The following is a 22,524-nucleotide window of genomic DNA, read 5'->3' on the forward strand; positions in this document are numbered from 1 at the left end:
TACATTGTTAATCACTTGAAACTTTCTCATCCTTTGGTTTCTATAACAACACCTACTTGATTCTTTTCCCTCTCTATCTGGTCCTTATCTGCTTTACAAGTTACTGCTCCTCTAACTGCCTGGACCAGTGTTCCACCCTTGGTTGCCTTCTCACTCTATACACTATCCCTGGGAAATCTCATCCAGCCCTCCTAGTTACAATCCCCATCTGCTGACAACTCTCAACACTGTATTTGTGACCCCAACCTTCTCCTACACTTCAGATTATTATTTCCAGTTGCGTATTATAACTTATTGGTGCATCCTTCAGACATCTCAAACTTAATATGTCTAACCCTGAACTCACCCTCTTCTCCCTCCCTTCCCTATCTCCACCCCAACATGGATTCACCTATCCCAACCTGCTCTAGTCATTCACTTTCATAAACTACAAACCTTAAAATCTTCCTCAGTTTCTGTTTGTCCCTCAACAATGCATTCTTCCTCCTCATCCAGAGGGCCTCTGAACCCTATCAATTCACTATTAAAAAAAATAACGTTTGTCACATCCAAGCTTTTCTCCCATTCCTTCATTTGCTGTCTTAGTCAAGTTCCTTGTTCTCTCTCATTTCTTTGGTTTCTCTGCCATCAGTCTCCCCCTACTGCAGTCTATTTCACACAATGATGCCAAAGTAACTGTCAAAATTAAATTATAACCATGTCGTAATTCTGCTTTTTTAACATTTTACTTCCTATGATTCTTTATACCCATAAGACAAAATTCAACTTCTTGGGTTAGGCCCTGCCTCAGTCTGGCTCCAAACGTAACTCTACAGCTTTTTCTTCAGGCTCATCAGCTCCAACTGCTTTCCACTCAATGTACACTCTAGACACAGTAACCTTCTCACAGTCCCCAAATAGGCCCTTTCACATATGACTCCTACAGCCTGGAATGTCCTTCAGGTCAATTCCGTAAATTCTTATTTGGGCATCTACTATGTACCAGGCTCTGTTCTGGGGCATAGAAAGCAAAAATAAGAAGATAAAGATCCTTCTGTCAATGAGTTCAGAGTCCAGTAATAAGGGAGACAGGCACATAAATAATAATGCACTGTGATACACACAAAATAGAAATACATACAAAGAACAGAGGCAGCATAGAAGAGAGGGTGGTTAATTGTCTGGAAGGCGTGGGACAAGGAAGGGTAAAGGTAAAAGCAATGCAGGCACAGCCAGGGGCACTGAGGCATGAAAGAGTTTCACGTTTTCAGGAAGCAGGAAGAGCTTCCACATATAATGCAGAAACATAAAATGCAATGAGGATGAACCATACACTTAAAAATGGTTACGATGGTAAATTTTATGGTATGTGTTTTTTACCACAATTAAAATTTTGTTTTAATTATTTAAAAGAAATGCAAACAGGGAGAGAATCTAAAGACAGGCTGAAATAAGCAACTGCCTATCTTCCCCTCCTTTTCACCTTGCAAACTCCTACTCATCTTTTAGGATCAACTCAGATGTCTAAATGACCCCTCCTTTGTGGATCCTATGTGAGACCCTCAGCCTGTGCACCCCTCCTCTGTGCTCTTATAGAGCTCTATCAGAGTGCTAATCACAGATTATGGAAATGTTTTGTTTATTCCTCTGTTTCCCCCACACGGATATGAGCTCCTTGACTCATATCCGTGAGTCACCATAACTTACACAGGCATAGACTCTACGCTTCTACAAGAATTATCTAATGAATTCATTAGTTATTTAACTCACTATTAACTAACCATATGCTATACACTATACTAAGTGCTTTATATACGTGATCTCCTTTCACCCTTACAACTGTATGACGGTAGATATTGTTCTCTTTTCCATTTTATAGAAGAGAAAACTGAGAAAACGAGAGGCTAGGTATCTTGCCAAAAGTCACACAGTTAGTAGTTGATATGAAGCCAGATTGAAGCCAAACAGAGCTTTTAATGACAAAGAAAGTAATCAATAGAGTAAGTTTCCAAGGGGATAAAGGAGGGAGTGGGATCTAGAAAGTTAATTGAGAAGATTCAGAAGGAAGAGCCGGCCCGGCAGGTGTCAGACTGTGCTATGCACCTTGCTGAAGTAATCTCATTTAGAACAGTTTCATCCTCATCAAATCTCCGTGTAATGTAGATACCCAAATGAAGAAACCGACATTCACAAAAGTTAAATTTTTTGCCCCAAATCACAGAGCTTGTGAGAGACAAGGCCATAAAGCAAGATCTCTTCCAGCTTTCTCATTTGATTCTTAGAGAAAAGCGTGGCAAGTTGAAGATAAAGAGATTTTGAGGTGGAGAAAAGATTACCTGAGGACCTTATCAGTGAATCAGAATCTTCAGACCAAGTGGTGAGGGTGAATTAAAAAGCCTGGAGAAATTCTGGGACACTCACTGTGAGGAATTTTATTAAAAAAAAATAGGCAGGGACAATTGAATAAATAGGGCTAATGAGCATCAGTTAGGGGACCCTACTGAGGTTAGGGTACACACATTTGTGATAAACCCAACAAGCACATTTTTTTTTACTTTGTTCAGCTACTCTTGCTAGCCCATGAACAAAGAAAGTGTTGGGGATTGTAAAACTGAGCAGTAGGCAATCGCAGGAGTTGGGAGAGGGCTGAGGGGAAGAACTTTTGATTAATAGAAAGGACTTGCAGAAGTGGCTGATTATAGATTCTAGTCTGAGGAGCTGTCTTAGCCCATACAGGCTGGTATAACAAAATACCATAGACTAAGTGGTTTAAAAGATAAATGTTTATTTCCCACAGTTGGAGAAGTAACTGGAGGTTGAAGTCCGCAATAGGGTGCCAGCATGGTCCAGTTCTGGTGAGAGCTCTCTTCTGGGTTGCAGACTGCCAACCTCTGTTGTTGCCTCACATCCTTCACAAAGAAGAGAGCTCTGCATTCTTCATTCCCTTATAAGGGCACCAATCTCATCTCCCCCAAATTGTATCCAAACCTCCTAAAGGCCCCCCACCTCTAAATACCGTCACATTGGGGATTAGGCTTCGACATACAAATTTGAAGCAGGGGGACACAAACGTTCAACAAATCAAATTAAGCTTTCTTCCTACACCAACCCTGAACTCTCCCACTTGTATAGGGTTGGAGAAACAACCTATCATTTTATCTGGGGTCACTATAAATTGATGACTACTAACCTCAAAAGGTGGCCTTTATGCTGCTGGCAATTTTACTTCACTTCCTAAGTGTCTCATTCACTCTCCCACTCCCATTCTTCATCATCTCTCTCACCTGATGACCTTGCTTTCTATTTCATCCAGAAAATACAAGCAATCAGGGGACTTCCCTGGTGGTACAGTGGTTAAGAATCTGCCTGCCAATGCAGGGGACACGGGTTCAATCCCTGGTCCGGGAAGATCCCACATTGCTGCAGGGCAACTAAGCCCGTGCGCCACAACTACTGAGCCCACTCACTGCAACTATTGAGCCCACGTGCCACAACTACTGAAGGCTGCATGCTCTAGAGCCTTCATGCTGCAACTACTGAGCCCGTGCTCCGCAACGAGAAGCCACTGCAATGAGAAGTCCGCACACCGCAACAAAGAGTAGCCCCCACTTGCTGCAATTAGAGAAAGCCCGGGCACAGCAACAAAGACCCAGCACAGCCAAAAAAGAAATGCAAGCAATCAGAAGAAAAATCCCACCGGCTCCCACCACTGCATTTATTCACTTCCCTGCATTTGTATCCATATGCTCTGCCTTCTGTCCTATTACTATGAACTAATCATGCTCCTACCCAAGTCCAACACCTCCTCTTCTACACCAAATCCCATCCTTTTTTTCCTCACTCAAGTATCCCTTTAAAAATTCTCCCATGTCTCTTCTACTCATCCATTTTTCCCTTTCTACTGGATCATTTCCATCAACATCAAACATGCTGTAATTTCCCCCATCTTAAAACAATCAAAACAGACAAAAACTCAAACCTTCACTTCAGTTCATATATCTGTTCGGTATTAGCTACCACCACATTTCTGTGCCCTTACAGAAAAGCTCACAACAGAGCTGTCTGTTCTCTTGCTCAGATTACTCTATTCCCATTCTCTCCTGAGTTTTCTTCAGTGAGGTTCGCCACTCACTGTTACACTGAAACCGTTCCTGCCAAGGACACCGGTGGTCTTCATGCTGTCAAGTACAGTGACCCATTCCTGTTCCTCCTCTTCTTGGACCTGTCAGCATTTAACACAGTTGATGTCATCCACCTCCTTTGTTTGGCTTCCAGAACACCATGCGCTCATGAATTTTTTCCTTTCTCACTAACTGCTCCTTCTTTGTTTTCTTTGCTGATTCATTCTCATCACCCCAAACAAAAGCCATTCATATTTAATGCCTTTAATTTTAGAATAAATTAGGTGGTTTAGCAGCAGATGTGCTTTTCTGATGATATCTTATCTGTCATTTAATTAGCTTTCATTCATTGAGCATACACCAAGTGGGTAAAGGAGGAGCCTCAGAGATATGCTGTGTGGTGAAGGGAAGCCAGTTTGGGATGGCTGGGCCTAATCTCCACAGATAATCTGGTCACTCATTGGTCCTTGTGTGTCCTCTCTGTTGTAGTGTGTTCCTGTCATCCAGTTGGATCAGCTGTCCTTCCTTTCAGCTCAGTGACCTTCTGTGACCCCAGCAACGGTGACTGCCCTTGCAAGCCTGGGGTGGCAGGGCCACATTGCGACAGGTGTATGGTGGGATACTGGGGCTTCGGAGCCTATGGCTGCAGGCCTTGTGACTGTGCAGGGAGCTGCGACCCTCTCACAGGAGACTGCATCAGCAGGTGAATGTGCATGGCTCTTGTTCTCACCTCTGTGTCTTTCAGATTCTTTTGAAGATCTGGTAGTGATTGGGAAAACGTTGCACGCCACTAGTGGACAAAGATGTATTTGCACATCTCTTTAAAAAATTTTTGTCAAAGTGCAGAGTCAAGTAATTTGTTCTTGCAAGATTCTAGAGATGGCCTGGTTCATTCCGCAAAATAAATTATTCTTTTTAACAATAAGCCCTTTACAACACTATTTCTGAAAAGTGAAAGGATGGGAAGGTAGCTAATAAGGTTTAAATCTCTAGAAATACATTCAAGTTCTAAGAAATTCCTTAATAAGTTCTTCATCATTTTCTATTTTATTAGCAGCACAGACATAGACTGGCATCATGAAATTCCTAACTTCCATTCCATGCACAATAAGAGTGAACCAGCCTGGGAGTGGGAGGATGAGCAAGGATTTTCTGCACTTCGACATTCAGGTGAGACAATAGATATTACTGCGTCTAGTCATATTTCCGGGTCTGGTCTTGAGTAACAGTGATTCATGACAAACCAGAGAACAGATTTTGGATCTTACAAGGGGAACTCTAGTTCTAAGGTTAACAAAGTAGTGACCCCCGTAATTATAAAACTCTTAAACATAGCTAAATGGTATTTAACAAGCTTTTGTTTATTTTCTGATTGTTACAATAACGTGTAATTAGTACAGAAAATTTGGAAAATGCAGAATATCACAGTAAAAAAAAAAACCCCAAATCTCACTATCCCACTGTTAATACTTTGGTGTGTTTCCCTCTCTCTAAGATTTTTCTTTTTTTTTGCTGTGGACCATTTTTAAAGTCTTTATTGAATTTGTTACAATATTGCTTCGGTTTTATGTTTTGGTTTTTTGGCCACGATGCATGTGGGATCTTAGCTCCCTGACCAGGGATTAAACCCACGCCCTCTGCATTGGAAGGCAAAATCTTAACCACTGGACCGCCAGGGAAGTCCCTTCCCCTCTCTAAAACATACTGTTTTACACAGTTGAGAGCTAACTCAATGGAAATGTACAGATTCATTTAAAGGAAAAACATTCTTACAGACCTAGTGTATGTAACTCAGTACAAAGCAAAAGCTAGCTGTGAACTCCTCATGTTTAAAGCTTTTATCCAACTATAAAACAAAAATAATTTTACAAACTAAATATAAGCCAAATAAAACTAATAAAATTCAAGTTAACATTAATTGAATATGAAAAATGATTTTTACTGAAGCCAAAACACTGTTTACTAAATAAATATGATTCCTTGAGTTTATCAAGTCTATACTCCTCTTTATTCTGATTTAATTTTCCTGTGATGTTTACCTGTTCTGTCATTTGAGGAGCAGGCTGTGATACTGGCGTGAACACATAATTTCTGTGTTCATCCTATCTCTATTCTTTTCTCATAGAAACTCAAGTGGTTCTATATAGCATCAACTTAAATCATGTCACAAATACAAATGTGGACAAGAAATCTTGTCAGCATTTGGTTGTAAAGTGCTCACCAAATCATCCAAATAAAACTTAAAATAACATTAAAATATTTTTTATTATTAAACATGACAAACACCAAAAATGTGATATGAACACCCATGTGAACACCTTCTAGTGTTATCAAATCTTGATTTTGCCATAATTGCCTCATATTTTCATTTAAATTCTACAGATGCATTTGAAGCCCCTGATGTACCAATCTACGAGTTGACTAGCCTTCCTTACTCCACAGAATAACCACTAACCTGAATTTTGGTGTTCATCATCCACTTTCACATTTTTACTATATATAATATTAAATAGTATATAATATATTTATATATTTATGTAATGTTTTAAAAATCTCATGTACATGATAACTTACCTACCCTTTAAATTTTTTTTTTTTTTTAGTTAAATGTGTACTTTTTTTAGATTTATCCATTCTATTATATGAATACAACACTCTGTATTCTCCCATTGTTTGCCATTTAGGTTATTTCCAATTTCCAATTTTCCACTATTATATATAATGCTACCATGAATGTTCTCTTATATGTGTTATATTGTGTACTTGAGAAGGAGTTTCACTAGATCAGGGGCTGGCAAACTACAGCCCTCAGGCCAAATGTGGCCTGCCATCTACTTTTCTCCAGGCTAAGCTGCCTGCTCTAAGGTTTAAATGGTTATTTTAAATGGTTATATAAGTACCTACATAAAATCTTTAATTTTTCCCCATGGCCACAAAGCCTAAAATATTTATTATCTGTTACATTATAAAAAATGTTTGCTGACCCTTGTTCTGGGGTACAATCTAGACACTGTTGGGTCACAGTGTGCTTATTGTCAAATTTACCATTTATTGCCAAATAGCTCTCTCAAGTGGTTGCATAAATTTGCATTCCACCAGCAAAGTATGACACCCGGTTGTTCCACATCCTCACAAATAAGTACTTTGTACTTATTTAACAAATGTCTATATAGCACATACAAGGGGCCAAGCAGTATTCTAACTCGTTAACTCAGGCACAGTTTAACTCATTCAATATTTATTGGACTTCTAAAACTGATGTTATCAAACCTCTAAATTTTTGCCAATCTGATGGGTGTGAAATGGGATCTTGTCATTTTAATTGCATTTTCCTGATTAGTAATTTTTCATGGTTTCTTGGACTTTCAGGTTTCTTTTTCTGTGAATTTCCTATTTGTAATTTTCTTACTAATTTGTAGGAATGCTTTATAGACTCATTCATTTGACAAATATTTATTGAATACTTATACTACGTGCCAGTGCTGTAAATCTAGTAATTGAACAGACAAAAACCTCAGTCTCCAAGGAGTTCACATTCATGCAGAGGAAGACAGCTAATAAACAAGTAAAATATTTAATGATGTTTAATATAATAGACAAATAAAGCAGGGATGTGGGATAAGAAATACTTGAGAGGGACATACTTTTAAATGGGGTGATCAGAAAAGTCCTATGAAAGGACTTTTGAGAAAAAAACCTGAGGAAGGTAAGGGAGTGAGCTATATAGATAACAGAGGAAAGAGAGTTTCGGCAGAAGATACAGCAATTACAGAAACCCTGAGGTGAGACTAGGCCTGACTTATTTAGGGAACAGCAAGGAGGCCAGTGTGGCTGAAGCAGAGTAAGAAACCACAGTTTTAATACCTTCTCATAGAGAATTTATGGACCTTTCAAGAATCAAGAACTCAAGTTATAGAAACACTTGGTATCTGCAATTCCATATCATGGGTTTTTTTTCACTTAACATAATCTTATGATCGTTTTCCTAATTGGTTTCATTTTAATTCACAACAGGAAAGAAGGTGGGAAAGATAAGGTAATATGAAGTTGTCATATTTATCTTTTTTAGCATTTGAAAAGGAAAAATCTTTCCCATTAATTTTGTGCCTTAATGCTACGTAGTCTGAATTCTATGATGTTAACTTTAATAACCACTTTTGAAAGATTTCTTCTCTTTTTCTAACACAATCGTTTTCAGAATTCTCCAACTTTGTCTGCCAAGCCAAATCTGTAAAAATCAAGGTTCTAGTGCCATAAGACATTCGTTAAGCCAATCATCATGTTACTAGGGAGGGAGCTGGCAGCACACTAATGAAGCACATAACGGTGCTGGCATCAGACTAACTCCAGACTCTCACATCCACAACAGCTGTTAGGTCTATGATGTCCCCAGAGAGTCTCTGAAATTCATCTGGATGAGCTCCGGATTGAGGAAGAGACTGTTCAGTCTCCTGCTACAGCAATATTCCCAATGAGTATAAAATAGTGCCCCTGGGCACCTTTTTCAACAGAAAAATGATAATCAGTTTTCTAAGCACTGTGGTTCATTTTCAAATCTATGTGCCTACATACCTATTTACCTGCCATAAGTTTCCATAACTAGGAATATAATGCACTATACCAAGATACTCTTGATTTCTACCACTTCTTGTGGGGTAGAGAGCATCAGATGTAAAATTTCACTTCCTGTCCAACAAAACTGGCTTTAACTAGTACCAGAGAACTGTAAGCAATACTTTTTTTTGAAACGTTCTAACAACCCAGTATAACTAAATAGGTTTTCCTCTTCTTCCAAATTTCTTTTAAGAAAACACATCTGGGCTGAAGCCTAATCAAAAAAAGATTTATTCAAAAGCAAATTTTAATGTCTGATTTCTTAACATATGAAAAGGGAGTACTGGAAAGCAGCCAAGGAAAGGTCTTCAAGTAACAGACTTATTCATGTTCTTTTTATTAAATTTTTTTTTCTTTTTATACAATTTTAAGGGTTACTTTCCATTTACAGTTATTACTATATTCACTATAAATATTCACTATATTCCCCATGTTGTACAATACATCCTTGAGCCTATTTTATACCCAATAGCTTGGACCTCCCACTCCCCCACCCCAGTATTGTCCCTCCCTACTCATGTTCTTATAGGCTCAAGGACAAAGGGAAGAGCATTATGTTGAGGAGTAAGATATGCATGGTAGTTACCATACTCTCTTGCTTTGGTGGAATCATCAAAGGCAATGAGCTGTCCACTCAGGTTACTACAGTTTCTGAATGAGCAGTCCTCTGCTTTGTTTAGATGATAAGCAATATTACTTAACAAATCACAACAGCTCATTTTAAGCATCTTTGATTTAATCTTTCTCACTATTTAATTCCACTGTGATTTTCTACTTGCAGATCTCGTTCTGGTTTCTCAAGAAACTTTAGCTAGAGCCGATATGTCAATATTTTCCATTTTCCATATCTACCTACCTAGTCTCACCAGAATCACACTCTCATTTCCACATGTATGTCTGTCAGCATCTCTAATTCATTATATTCTCCTCGTACTAGACCTCTGTTGTTTTTTGCCTGACCAGATCCCTTTCCCCTTCTTTCTTGCTATTTCTGTGGTAGCTCAACCCAGTTTTTCTTTGGGGAACCACTCTTCCGCCATTTAATACAGTCTTAGAGAAGTCAATCAGATGTTCTGTCCCTAGAGTTTAAATCTTGAGCTGAAAGTGGCAAATTCTGAAAATGATTAGAGTTCATGATTCCAATGGCAAAGCTGTAAAGAGACTGCCCAATAGATCTCTGGCGCTCTCTTGTTTCTTGTCCTTTCAGAGTTCTGGTTCTTCGGCTTTTTCTCCTTTCTATGAGCTACTCAATAAACTTTCAATAATTAAGTTAGACTATTGATTACTACAAAAAAAAAAAACGTAATACACTCCTAAAATGCTCTCCTTCTCCTAACTTCCCTATTTCTGTTAGCGAAACTACAATCCTCTCTGTCACCTTGGCTGAAAATTTCAAGTACATTTTTATGCTTCCTCATAAAATTGGATGCTTGTCCTCATCCAATGCAGTGACAGGATTTGTAGACCTGTAGACCCTAACTCTGCAGCATCCTTTGATATTTCTTACTATCTACACCCATGGCCACCTCTCAGACCCATATCCCATCTGCCTTAGAAAGACAGTACAATGGAAAGATTGGGGGCTTCAGATTCTCCCCAACCCAGGCTTAAAATCTGGCTTTTCTACTTGTTAGCTATACGCTGCCTTGAACAAGCTAATTAACCTCTCTGAGCCTTCCTTTTTTCATTTGTTAATAGTACCTATCTCATAACCTAACTGTAAATATTAAATAAGATCATATGGATAAAATTCCTTATAAAGTTTATGGCTTATAGTTGATATTCAATTTAGTTACTGTTGTGTGTTACCAATTTCACGAGTTTCTAACTGGTCCCTGCCTTCATATTTTCTCCATTCCAACAGTTTTGATACAGTAATGCCAGATTAATTTTCATATATATATTTTTAAATTCATGTAACTTCTTTAAGCTGATAGCTTTGAAAATTCCCCTTTATCTAACAAATTAAATTCAGGCCCTAACTGCATGTCAGTCAAGGTCCTCCATGATACCTTCTATTATTCTCAACTCAATCTGTACCCAGGATAAACAGAACAACTGGTTCTTCCATGAACACTCTCTCCTCTTTCTCTTACATTTCTTTGCTCATCCTTTTATCTCTGTATTCCTGTCAAATTTCTATTTGTTAGAATCTTAGACTATTGTAAATAGTAAATAAATAAAAATAAATAAATAAATAATAAATAAATAAATACTTAGTAAATAAATGTAAAAGACTTAAAATAGTGTCTGGCATGTAGTAAGTGCTCCCCAGTAAATGTTACCTGCTGTTATGCCACTCAGTGCCTATAAAATGCAATGTGTGAGGGTAGGAGGGGAGGGGTTAGGGAAGAGGTAGAATTATATCTAATTGTTAAATCAGTAAGAATGAAAATCCTGGGGAATTCCCTGGTGGTCCAGTGGTTAGGACTCTGTGCTCTCACTGCCGAGGGCCTGCGTTTGATCCCTGGTCGGGGTACTAAAATCCCACAAGCTGAGCGGCATGGCCAAAAAAAAAAAAGAATGAAAATCGTATCCATTCTGGGCTTTAAGAATATAAAGATGAGGGCTTCCCTGGTGGCGCAGTGGTTGAGAGTCCGCCTGCCGATGCAGGGGACGCGGGTTCGTGCCCCGGTCCGGGAAGATCCCACATGCCGTGGAGCGGCTGGGCCCGTGAGCCATGGCCGCTGAGCCTGCGCCTCCGGAGCCTGTGCTCTGCAACGGGAGAGGCCACAACAGTGAGAGGCCCGCGTACCGCAAAAAAAAAAAAAAAAAAAAAAAAAAAAGAATATAAAGATGAATAAGACATAACCATTGTCCTCAAGGATCACAGTCTAGAGAGGAAACAGGTACATAAATAAGTATAAGAATGCTATTATAGACTATGTACAAAGGCATTTTGAAAGTCTTCCAAAGATTTCTTGAATTTACTTGCGATTGTTTTTTGTTTTACTTTTTTTCTAAATAACTAACACCATGTTCATTCACTTTCTGTAGGTAAATGTGAGTGTAAGGAACAGGTGTTAAGAAACTCCAAGGCATTCTGTGGAATGAAATATTCATACGGTGAGTTTGAAGTGCTTGAATGCTTCTAAGGATCTATTCAAACTAAGTAGGAAAAGTTTTTAAGGAAATGGGTGGCCTGGTTTATCACATTCACAGTAAATCAAAGCACTAGTCTTATATAATAATAGTAAACATAGTAGTCTGGCCTTGACCTAGATTCTCCTAATAGAGATGGTGTTGAATGTAATGGTGAGAGCAGGAGGCTTTAGAGCAAAAGCAGGGTTATCCTGCTATGTGGAAAAGAGGCAAACAAGAAAAAGAAAAAAATCATGACACGTAATCCTTTCTTATAAATGCTTCTTGTATTAGTAATCTAAAAGGGAAGTCTCTAGCCACTTAAATGATTTCTCAGCCAGTTTATCCTGTAGTACTACTAGGCAGAAATCAGTTTAAAGTAGTATATTTCACAGTGACTAAAAGCTCAGGCTTTGGGCTCAGACCTACATGGGTTTTATTTGTGGTTTATTGGGTGGGTAACTTAATGTCTCCAGACTTCCTCCTCTGTAAAATAGGGATGACGCCACCTTCCCCATGAAATGAGATTTTTGAAAAGCACACAGCACATTACCTTGCACATACTAGATGCTCAGTCAGTGTTAGGGAAGGAAGGGGAAATATAGTGGGGAGGCCTTGAGACAAGGTCTCTGCCTGAGTCTCTTCCCTGCCCTCTCTATATACTCTAGACTCCTCTACCTTCCAAATGCCAGGAAAATACAGTGTATGGACAAAGGAAAATGCCATTGCCCTAAGTAAAGACTGTTACTATCTTCAAATTCTAAATGGCTTTATGTTTATTATTAAGTATATTAAAGATGCCTTATCTTGCCAACATATCATTGACTAGTGTCTGAATCTTTTTATTATTCCATAATGTATACAGCATTATTTATTATTTATGCATTACAATGAAGAGAAAGTTTTAAGTCATGATTTCTGAAGCAAAATGTTTAGGTTCTTGATAACATTGTATTTATTCTCATAAAAGATAAAAACACAAATGTTAAAAACCTCATAAATCTTATCTAAAATTATGTGCATATTTCCCTCCTTTCACCTGCCAACTTGGTTAAATAATAGAAGCAAACTTTTGAAATGCATAGTGCCCAGTAAAGAAAAGTCAATTTAGAGGGAAAGGTATTTACTATTAAAAGCAAAAAAATATGACAATTTAGTCCAAAGTCATTCAGTTCAATAGAAATATCAACTGGTTTTCATTATCACATAGATTCAGTAGCTCTTTGACTGAATTTACAACCACATTGATATCTTTTAATACAACTGTATTATTTTCTGCTTAAGAGAACTTGAATGCTTTTAATGATGTCATGAAGTATCTTGGTCTTATTAAGTGCAATACACCTACAGACTTGGGGAAAAATGGTCTCCCCCTCCCCATTCTCTGACTTAATAGAAAAGATACTCGATTCATTTTTATTCTTTTAGCAAATATTTATTGAGTTATAATAATGAATTGATAAGGTTCCTGCTCTCTTTGAGCTAGAAAAATAATAGTGAACATTTATTGAGCATTGGCCATGTGCGAGGGGCTACTACAATATGTACCCTGCATGCATTTACCTTATCAGAGTTCTAGTCCAAAGTCTACCTCTAATCAATCAGGCATACAGGTTTGAGCAGTTCACTTAAAACTTGCTTCCTCATACATAAAACAAGACTAGATGAGCTCTTAAGAGCCCTTAGACGTCTAAAATTTGGTGAATCTATAATTTGGTGCATTTGGTGACTCTATAAAGAAAACATGGCCATCTGACAGCCATATTCTCAGGATATGGTACCAGCCAAGATAGGGTTCTTTTATTACACACAATCTTCCATCATCTTCCAAGATATAGATGAGCCAGTAAGAACTCTCCTAATAATACAGAACGTTGCATTCAGTGTTCCTTAGGTCTATGTTTTTCCCCACCCCAATTTATCCCATTACTTGATCCCTATCCACATCCATTTCATAGATGGAAGAACATAATAGAATCAGGAGTCATATTGAAAACTGGAGCTCTGCCATCACGTAGGACAGCTTCCTAATCCCAGTCAGCTTGCATTACACCAGGGAAGAAAATTAAGTAATCAATAATATTATTTAATCTCTTTAGAATACGTAAAATATGTCCTGGCAGTAACATTTTGCTTTTTGTCATAACATTACACAAAGCTAGCTATAAGAGTATAATATAGTCAGAATCTAAATAAAAACCAGGATAACAATTCTACTTCCTGTGCATCTTTTTTCTATTTAGATTTGATAGCTGAATGTGTTTAAGATTTATTTGCAGTAGGCAAATGGCTGATATTCTCTTAGCATAGTGATATGGACAGAAGTAGCAGTTGAAAAATGTTAAGAAAGAACAGGAATTAATATAGATAAATGAGATGAAGTCAGTGCAAAATCAATGAGCCTTATGATTTTCTTTCTTTTTATTGAGGTATATACAGTTAATGTACAATATTATATGTTTCAGGTGTACAACTAACGATTCACGGTTTTTAAAGGTTATATTCCATTTACAGTTATTATAAAATATTGGCTATATTCCCTGTGTTGTACAATACAATATATTCTTGTAGCTTATCTATTTTATACATAGTAGTTTGTACCTCTTAATCCCTAATGATTTTTAAAGCAAATTTCCACATTATCATTGGTTTACTTTTCCATTATACTCTGAAATGCATATTTAAGTTGTTCAAAGTTCAAAGGATAGTATGAAATTCTATGCATTTTGACTTTTGGAATTGTGTTGTTACAGTGCTAAAAATAAAGATTTTATCAGCTCATGATAAAGGATCTCATGCTGAGGTCAATGTGAAGATTAAAAAAGTCTTAAAATCCACCAAATTGAAAATTTTACGAGGAAAACGAACATTATATCCAGAATCATGGACTAACAGAGGCTGCACTTGTCCAATCCTCAACCCTGGTGAGCATTAGTCTCTTCTAGCTTGTTACCTACCATGTTTCTGCTGATTTGCTGCTTGTCCTACATTCTCTGAACCACAACCTAAATAAACTCAGCAAGAGTATCTCTCCTTTTCACCATCTGATCTAGGGAAAATCCAAATGGAATTCTTTGAACTGACATCAAAAATTTTTTTCTCTTTCACATGCTCTATAAAAGTAAAATATTTTAAAATCCAGCAATATAGTATTTTCTGTCCTGAAAGAGAAGTCTCAGATTGGTTCCAGGTGTCAGTAGCAAGGAAAGCACTTTCATGAATTTATCTGCCAATAATACTGTATTGGAAAGCTAGGTCCTATTATGATGCCCTGGTTAGAACTTGCTCCCAAAAGGAAGTTCAAATGCAAAATTCCATCTGTGCAAATAATATCGAATTCATTTTTACTGTTGCATGAGAAGCATCTGTTTCTCCTGGATAGAAAACAACTCTCAAGTTCTCATCATCTTCTTTTTCATTAAATGACCTTTTGGTTTCAAATTAGAAACAGCAAAAACAAACAAACAACAACAAAACTACAGAATCTTAGAGAAACTTGGAGTGGAAGAAAATGTGCACTTTAAAACATTGTGGCAGACATAGAGGCAAGCAAGTAAGGATGGGATTCATATCTGTTCACTCTACAAGTACACTCATACTGCGTCATAAGCTGCTTATTTCTGTCTCCCTCATTAAATTTGAGGATGGGATTTAGATTTTTGACCATACTATCTCCAGGGCCTACCATTAGTACCCAAATAACAGTAACAAAATACCCACAGAGTAAGTTCTAGTAAAACAAATAATATATTTTTTAATCTTCTGTATTTCCTTGTTTACGAAGTTGCCAGCTGTGTCTTAATGGCACTGCTGAAACAGGTGCATAATCTGTGTTCTGGATCTAATTCTTTTCAAATTTAAGTCCAGGAAACCACAGTTATGTTAAGAAGTCATTTATGGGTTTTGGTTAATAAATCTGAGAGAAATAGATAACTGAGTGAGAGAAAGAGAGAGAAAAACTATCAATTTTTATTTTATCCCCACAACCTAAACGATCTACACAGTGATATAAAACTCTTGACTTTTGACCATTGACTAATCTCTCACACCCTTCTCTTGACTTTTGACCATTGACTAATCTCTCACACCCTTTTATACCTCTTCATATTTTATTTAAATTAATCTAAATTTTAATAAGGAAAATTTTAAAGACATTTTAAAATAAATATGTTTACAAAGAACAAATGAAGTAATCAGAATCTTGGATTTTGAATACCGGAGACTAGGAGTCATCAATTTAAGTTCTGTTTCCCGGGGCTCTTTCTATAAGCACTTTCTACTGTCTTGGCAAAAGACAAAGAAAGAAATCCACTCAGTTTTTTAGTAAGACATTATAAACAAAAGCTTTGACAATCTGAGCCACCCTCCAGGAAGTGAATTACACTTCCTAATCAGATTTCTGCCAAATAGAGTAAAAGAATCAACTGAGTTCATCACAACTGAAAACATAAGCACAATTATTCAAAGAATTCTTGAAAACATGTTTATTCACTTCGATGAAAAGACTAGAACCTGCCAAAGCAAAACCAGACACTCTTTCATTTCACTTTGTTTTTCCATTTTACAAGTTCAATAGCTAAGGCCAAAGAAAGCTGATAAGAAAACTCTGAAACTTTACACGCCAACATTTCCTTTGCTACTTTTGAAAAGGAGTAATCTAATTGGCATCCCTGCAAATTCATTCATTCCTACATTCATACATACATTTACTCATTCATCAATCATATATTTTAGAATACCAAGGCTAGCACTAAAGTATTATATTTTCTTTCTCTATGGATACAAAGTAAACTTTGCACCCTCAAACTTATAGCAAGGTTGGGACTTCCCTGGTGGCGCAGTGGTTAAGAATCTGCCTGCCAATGCAGGGGACATGGGTTTGAGCCCTGGGCTGGGAAGATTCCCCACAAGCCGCAGAGCAACTAAGCCCATGTGCCACAACTACTGAGCCTGCGCTCTACAGCCTGTGAGCCACAACTACTGAGCCTGCGTGCCACAACTACTGCAGCCCACATGCCTAGAGCCTGTGCTCCGCAACAAAGAGAAGGCACCACAATAAGAAACCCGCGCACCGCAACAAAGAGTAGGCCCCACTCACCACTAGAGAAAGCCTGCGCACAGCAACGAAGACCCAACGCAGCCAAAAAATAAAAATAAATAAATAAATAAAAACTTAGAGCAAGGTAGATGTCAAAAGCATAGAGATAGGAAAATAAAATGTAATGCTAGTAAGTGATACAACAGGTAACATTGTTTTCCATGCTAACTTTTGGCATGATGCTGTTCCATAATTTATGGATTTATTCAGCATCATTTTTATTAGTTTAATTTATATTTATACTTCAAAGTAATGGCAAACTCCTATAATATTTGTTCTATTTATAGTTTCAAAGTAAATTCATTTAAAATACTAGACTTAACACTGAAAGTTTCCTAAAAATTGTTTATCGTATTTTTAAATGAGGATTTTATTATTTTAGAGATGATGCAAACAATATCAAGACGATTATGTTTTGGGTTTTTTTTTTTAAGACGATTATGTTTTAACTAGTCTGTTAATCAAATATTGGGATTCTTTTTCATGAAGAAGCTAAGGTTACCCTTTAAAGAATTTAAATACCTTATAATCCATCTTACGTACATATATATGTATATATTTTAACAAAAATGAAATCATAAGTATATGCTTCATTCTGCAACCTACTTTATTCAGTTATTATCTTTCCCTTCAGTTTTAATTTTCATATACTCTAATACTCAGATCATATTCCAATTTCCCAATTGATCCCAAAATATTCTTTAGACGTGGTTTGTCCTTGCCAGTATTCAATCCAGAATCACACATTGTATCTAGTTTTTAAGCCCCTCAAGTATCTTTTATTCATGCAGAGTTTCTTTTTAGTATTGAAGAAATTATTATTGTTGAAGAAACCAGGCCAGGTGTCCTGTAGATTATCCTGCCTTCCATATTTGTCTGGTTGGTTCTTTGTGGTGTCATTTAGCTTGTCTCTCTACTTCCTATATTTCTTGTAATCATAAAGAAAAGCTTGATAGACTCAAGATAAACATTTTGTCTAGAATTCATCATAGATATTGTTGTGTGCTTCATGTTAAATCACATCACGTTAAATCACATCACAAGATATATAGTACCTGGATGACCCACCGTCAGGGTTGCTAAACTTGACTCCGGGGTTGGAGTGATTACAGTCTGATCTCTCCATTGGGTTCCCTTTTGAGACTAGAAAACAATGAGTATGAGTTACTTAGTCACTAAGCAAACATCCAGTTCCCCATTAACTATTCAATTTAATGATTTTATCACCAATTCAATTGGCAATCCCTTCCTCAATGAATAATTTCATTAGAATTTGAGAAATGATGTTTTTCTAATTTCACCTAATTCCCTTCATTTATCAATTAACATTATTCTGTAAGAGGACTTTCTCTCCCAAGCTGGGCTATTAGGTTACCATGAAATATAGTTCCTATTATAAAAGCACGATAAATGCTAAATTCTTTCCTTTAATTTTCAATTTCCAAAGTAAGGAATGGTTTTAACAACTGTCTCAAGATGACAAGTTAATTTTTCTCTGGATTTCTATTTTTTGAGTATCACTTTGGAATTATGGATTTTTGTTGATTCAGTATATTAACACACACACACTTATTACATTCTTGGTGCTCAAATTATCACAACTTTGGCGAGTTATAACCCTCCCTTGCTGGTTCCTGTATCCTTTTAAAATGATTCCCATTAAGCTTTGAAAGCTTCCTTGCATTTTTTAGCACAATAAGAAATCCCATGCTTACCTTGTATCTTCCTGCCCTGGACCTAAAAAAAGCATTTCTTCAAGAAGCCTTGTTTAGTTTTGTTTTGTCTTTAGTGAGACCTGTTATTAGAGACGTTATGTTTGTTACAGGTGTTCATTACCACTGGAATGACATTTTTAAAGCCATTTTAGTGAATGAACAAGACTGTATATACTAAACCATGAGTTTAAATTGATATTTTCAATTGAATTTTAACATCTTGTGTTTTCCCTTAACTTGAGTTTTAAAGTATATGTCTCTTGATCTTATATAGGAAAGTTCTATTTTATAAATGTAATTACTTATTTGCTCTACCCTATAATATTAAAGAAAATTGTTTCAAAATACTAATATTGATATTACTACAGACATGTACCGAGGGAGATTATCACATTTCTTTTTATTAATGTATGGATAATGAGATTGTCCTTTTGGATTTTTATGTTTGTTAGCCAAAATTTTTACTTGAAGCCTGAAAAGAATTTTGAATTATAAAGTCAGCACTAGTCAAGTCTCATCTTTTTTTTAAGTATGACAAACAAACATTCTATATTCCAAAAACACACTGACTTTATATAGGAGATATGTGTTATTTTGTATAATCCATAGCTCTCTTCCAATACGTTTTCCCAAATAATTGTTTCACTTTTATAAAGTCCTCCTTAATATACACTACTATACATAGTGAGTCTCCAAGATATATTGAACTGTGGCAGCATGTTAAGTACCCACAGAATCCTCACTTCTTCACCATAGAGGGAAAGAGTAAAAGTTCAACAATCAGACAGGCCTGAACTTGAGTCAGCGTGCACTGCTTACTGGCAAACACTGTTTCTCAATCTTGCCAAGCCTCTGTTTCCTCATTTGTAAAACAAGGAAAGAAGAAAGGTAATACCTACTTCATAGGGTTATTTTCAAGATTAAATGAGATAATACATTTAGAGCACTTAGCACATAATAAATATTTACTAAGTGTCAGCTATTATTGCATATGACTCCCTATTTCAACTATGAATTTACAAAACCATGAACCATGTATATATAAAACTGCTAAAGTCACATCTCTCCCTTCAATAAACTATGATACTACATAGTCCCTAATTTTGTTCTCTTTCAGGTTTGGAGTACCTTGTAGCAGGACATGAGGATGTAAGAACAGGCAAACTAGTCGTGAATATGAAAAGTTTTGTCCAGCACTGGAAACCATCTCTTGGAAGAAAAGTCATGGATATTTTGAAAAGAGAGTGCAAGTAGCAGAAAAGGTGTATAGCACATAATGGCAATTCTCTATGTACAAAACACAAACTTAATGGAAAGGAGACCTCAAAGATGAAACTGGAAATTTTTTTTAGTGCCAAAATATATAGAAATGTTCCAATGCATGGCCCTTGTCTACCCTATCTCTTTTGGGCCCATGTTTAAATACAGTTTGTTTCATAAAGTGGAATGAAAAATCCAATACCGATACCTATGTTCTATAGGACTCATTCTGAAATTCATAACTATTAAGAATATTTTAATAGCAGTAAGATATTTAGCAGTAATCCATTAAGGGCAATGCACGTAACAAGGACTCCTCCCATCTTCAGATATATTACTTATATTTGTGCTACTTGGAGTAATTAATGAGATTTTAAGGAATCCCCAACCCTACTATCAGAAAAGGTGTTTCTTAAAAAGAGCCTTCTCTTGTGTGATGTGCGTGAACTTTGGTCTGTGGGGTGTTAAATGGAACCTCTCCACATGTATATAGTATTTCATTGTATAAAGCACTTTACTACCTACCACTTGTGTTGTGAAAGTTTGGAGACTGCCGTTGACAGAAAAAAAAAGAAGAAAAGGGCACGTAAGAAAACCTGCTGAAACAGAAGCACTATCACTACGTGTGGAAAAAATGTGGAAGTTGTACTCTTTAAACTTGAACACTTGAGAGTAACTATGTGAAGACGCAACCTGAAAGGAGAATATGTTTGCATGAAGTCTCAGCTTTGGGATAGAGGTTAGATTCCACAGATACCAGCCATGATGAAACTTTAAAAAAAACTGAACAAGAAGAGACTCTAAGAGAAAGGAGTCATACGTGTAGAAAATGCTTGGATAAAGAGAAAATGGACTTTAAATTTTAAAAGCCCATTTATTTTCAATGCACTTGTACACACTTCAAAAATTATTGTAGACACAATTTGTTTTATTTTTGTGTTTAGTATTTAAACCTGAATATGGAAACAGTTTCCTCCTTGTCTTTATTAACAGTATATGGTCATTCTATTCACTCATTTTTTGACTCAATGTATGTGATAGTTCACCAAATTACAGTTTTTCATTATTATTTCTCTTCTGTACTCATGCATAACCACTATACATATCATTTCTTCTGTACTTGAATATATAAAACCTGAACCACAGTGCCATAAGATTAACTTCACATACAGAACATATTTTTCCTGAGGTCCTGTGGACTTGCAAAATATATATATATATTGCTCTGTTAATTTTTTATATTTCATATATGTAATAAAGGAATATGATCTCCTGATTTTTGCCTCACTTCCTGATCAACTCTTTCACTGATGCTAAAGATTACCTTCTCTTAATGAGGGAACTCAAATCTATTTCCTTAAACTAAGAAAATCAAATAAGGACCTGGTATTTCTACTCTTATATTCTAGGGTTTGGGGATGGAGTGGAAGCTAATTCAGATGGGTTTACTTTCTGTAGCTGTTGGACGTGAACTTTTTCATCAGATGCATTGCATTTTTTTATATTACATTTACTTTTTTTTTTTTTTTTTTTGCGGTACCTGGGCCTCTCACCGTTGTGGCCTCTCCCGTTGCGGAGCACAGGCTCCGGACGCGCAGGCTCAGCGGCCATGGCTCACGGGCCCAGCCGGAATGTGGGATCTTCCCGGACCAGGGCATGAACCCGTGTCCCCTGCATCGGCAGGCGGACTCTCAACCACTGCACTACCAGGGAAGCCCTTACATTTACTTTTTAACTAATTTAAAAAGTAATAAAAGTTCACTGTTGAAAATACAGAAAACCATAATGAGAAAAAAAAATGCCTATATTTCAACAATCATGATAATAGCTGTTAGCAGTTTAGTGTAGATGCTGCTAGACTACTTTGTATGCATATACATACTTCTTATAGAATTGGAATTATACTATACATACTCTTATGAAGTCTGCTTTTATAATCTGTAGCATATCTCTTAGTTTCTTACCTATTCCTATCTTATCCTCATAGATGGAATGCTAACTAGTAGACATCATTTACAAGCAACTTATAAAACATGGTGGTAAGTACATCATACCAAGAAAAATACTTTAAGTATGTCAGATATAGGATTTTCTTAAGTTTCAAAATTGCCAGGTTGCCTTCTTTTCCATTTCACTTTATATAAAATAGCTACTACACATTAAAAAGAATATAAATAATGTCTATTTTTTAAAAGAGTAGAAAGATGCCCACAATATACTATTCAGTGAAAGAAAATGACAGAACAATACTTATAGTATTAGCTCCCACCCCCAAAACACATTTATAATAGTATAGCATCTCAAAAGTTCTGACAGATAGATTATAGCAGTATTTACCCCTGCAGGGGAAAGAGAATTCTCACCTCGTATTTTGCATATGTCTGCATTGCTTGACTTTCTTTCATTGGTCACGTACTGCTTTTGTAATTTATTTTTTAAACACTTAAATTTTTTAAAAAATTTATTTATTTTATTTATTTATTTTTGGCTGTGTTGGGTCTTCGCTGCTGCACACGGGCTTTTCTCTTGTTGCAGCGAGCGGGGGCTACTCTTCGTTGCGGTGTGCGGGCTTCTCATCGCGGTGGCTTTTCTTGTTGCTCTAGGCGTGTGGGCTTCAGTAGTTCTGGCTCACGGGCTCTAGAGCACAGGCTCAGTA

At 36.7% G+C, this 22,524-nt stretch overlaps 1 protein-coding gene across 3 annotated transcripts in view; it reads left to right on the top strand.

Annotated features, from left to right (window-relative positions):
* The window catches only part of NTN4 (netrin 4), a 107,316-nt gene extending 86,174 nt beyond the window's left edge, over positions 1 to 21,142 (top strand). Inside the window, exons 6-10 of one of the 3 annotated variants that reach the window (XM_065886937.1) lie at positions 4,590 to 4,803; positions 5,158 to 5,270; positions 11,712 to 11,780; positions 14,549 to 14,719; positions 19,726 to 21,142. In XM_065886937.1, coding sequence (XP_065743009.1) covers positions 4,590 to 4,803; positions 5,158 to 5,270; positions 11,712 to 11,780; positions 14,549 to 14,719; positions 19,726 to 19,862 — 704 coding nt within the window. In that variant the 3' untranslated portion in view covers positions 19,863 to 21,142. Of the gene's footprint in view, positions 1 to 4,589; positions 4,804 to 5,154; positions 5,271 to 11,711; positions 11,781 to 14,548; positions 14,720 to 19,725 lie in introns of all 3 variants that reach the window. The other 2 variants (XM_065886936.1, XM_065886938.1) reach the window with 2 other exon arrangements.
* The last annotated feature ends 1,382 nt before the right edge of the window (positions 21,143 to 22,524 follow it).

The sequence above is a fragment of the Phocoena phocoena genome, chromosome 11, assembly GCF_963924675.1.
Source record: "Phocoena phocoena chromosome 11, mPhoPho1.1, whole genome shotgun sequence".
NCBI classification, from domain to species: domain Eukaryota; kingdom Metazoa; phylum Chordata; class Mammalia; order Artiodactyla; family Phocoenidae; genus Phocoena; species Phocoena phocoena.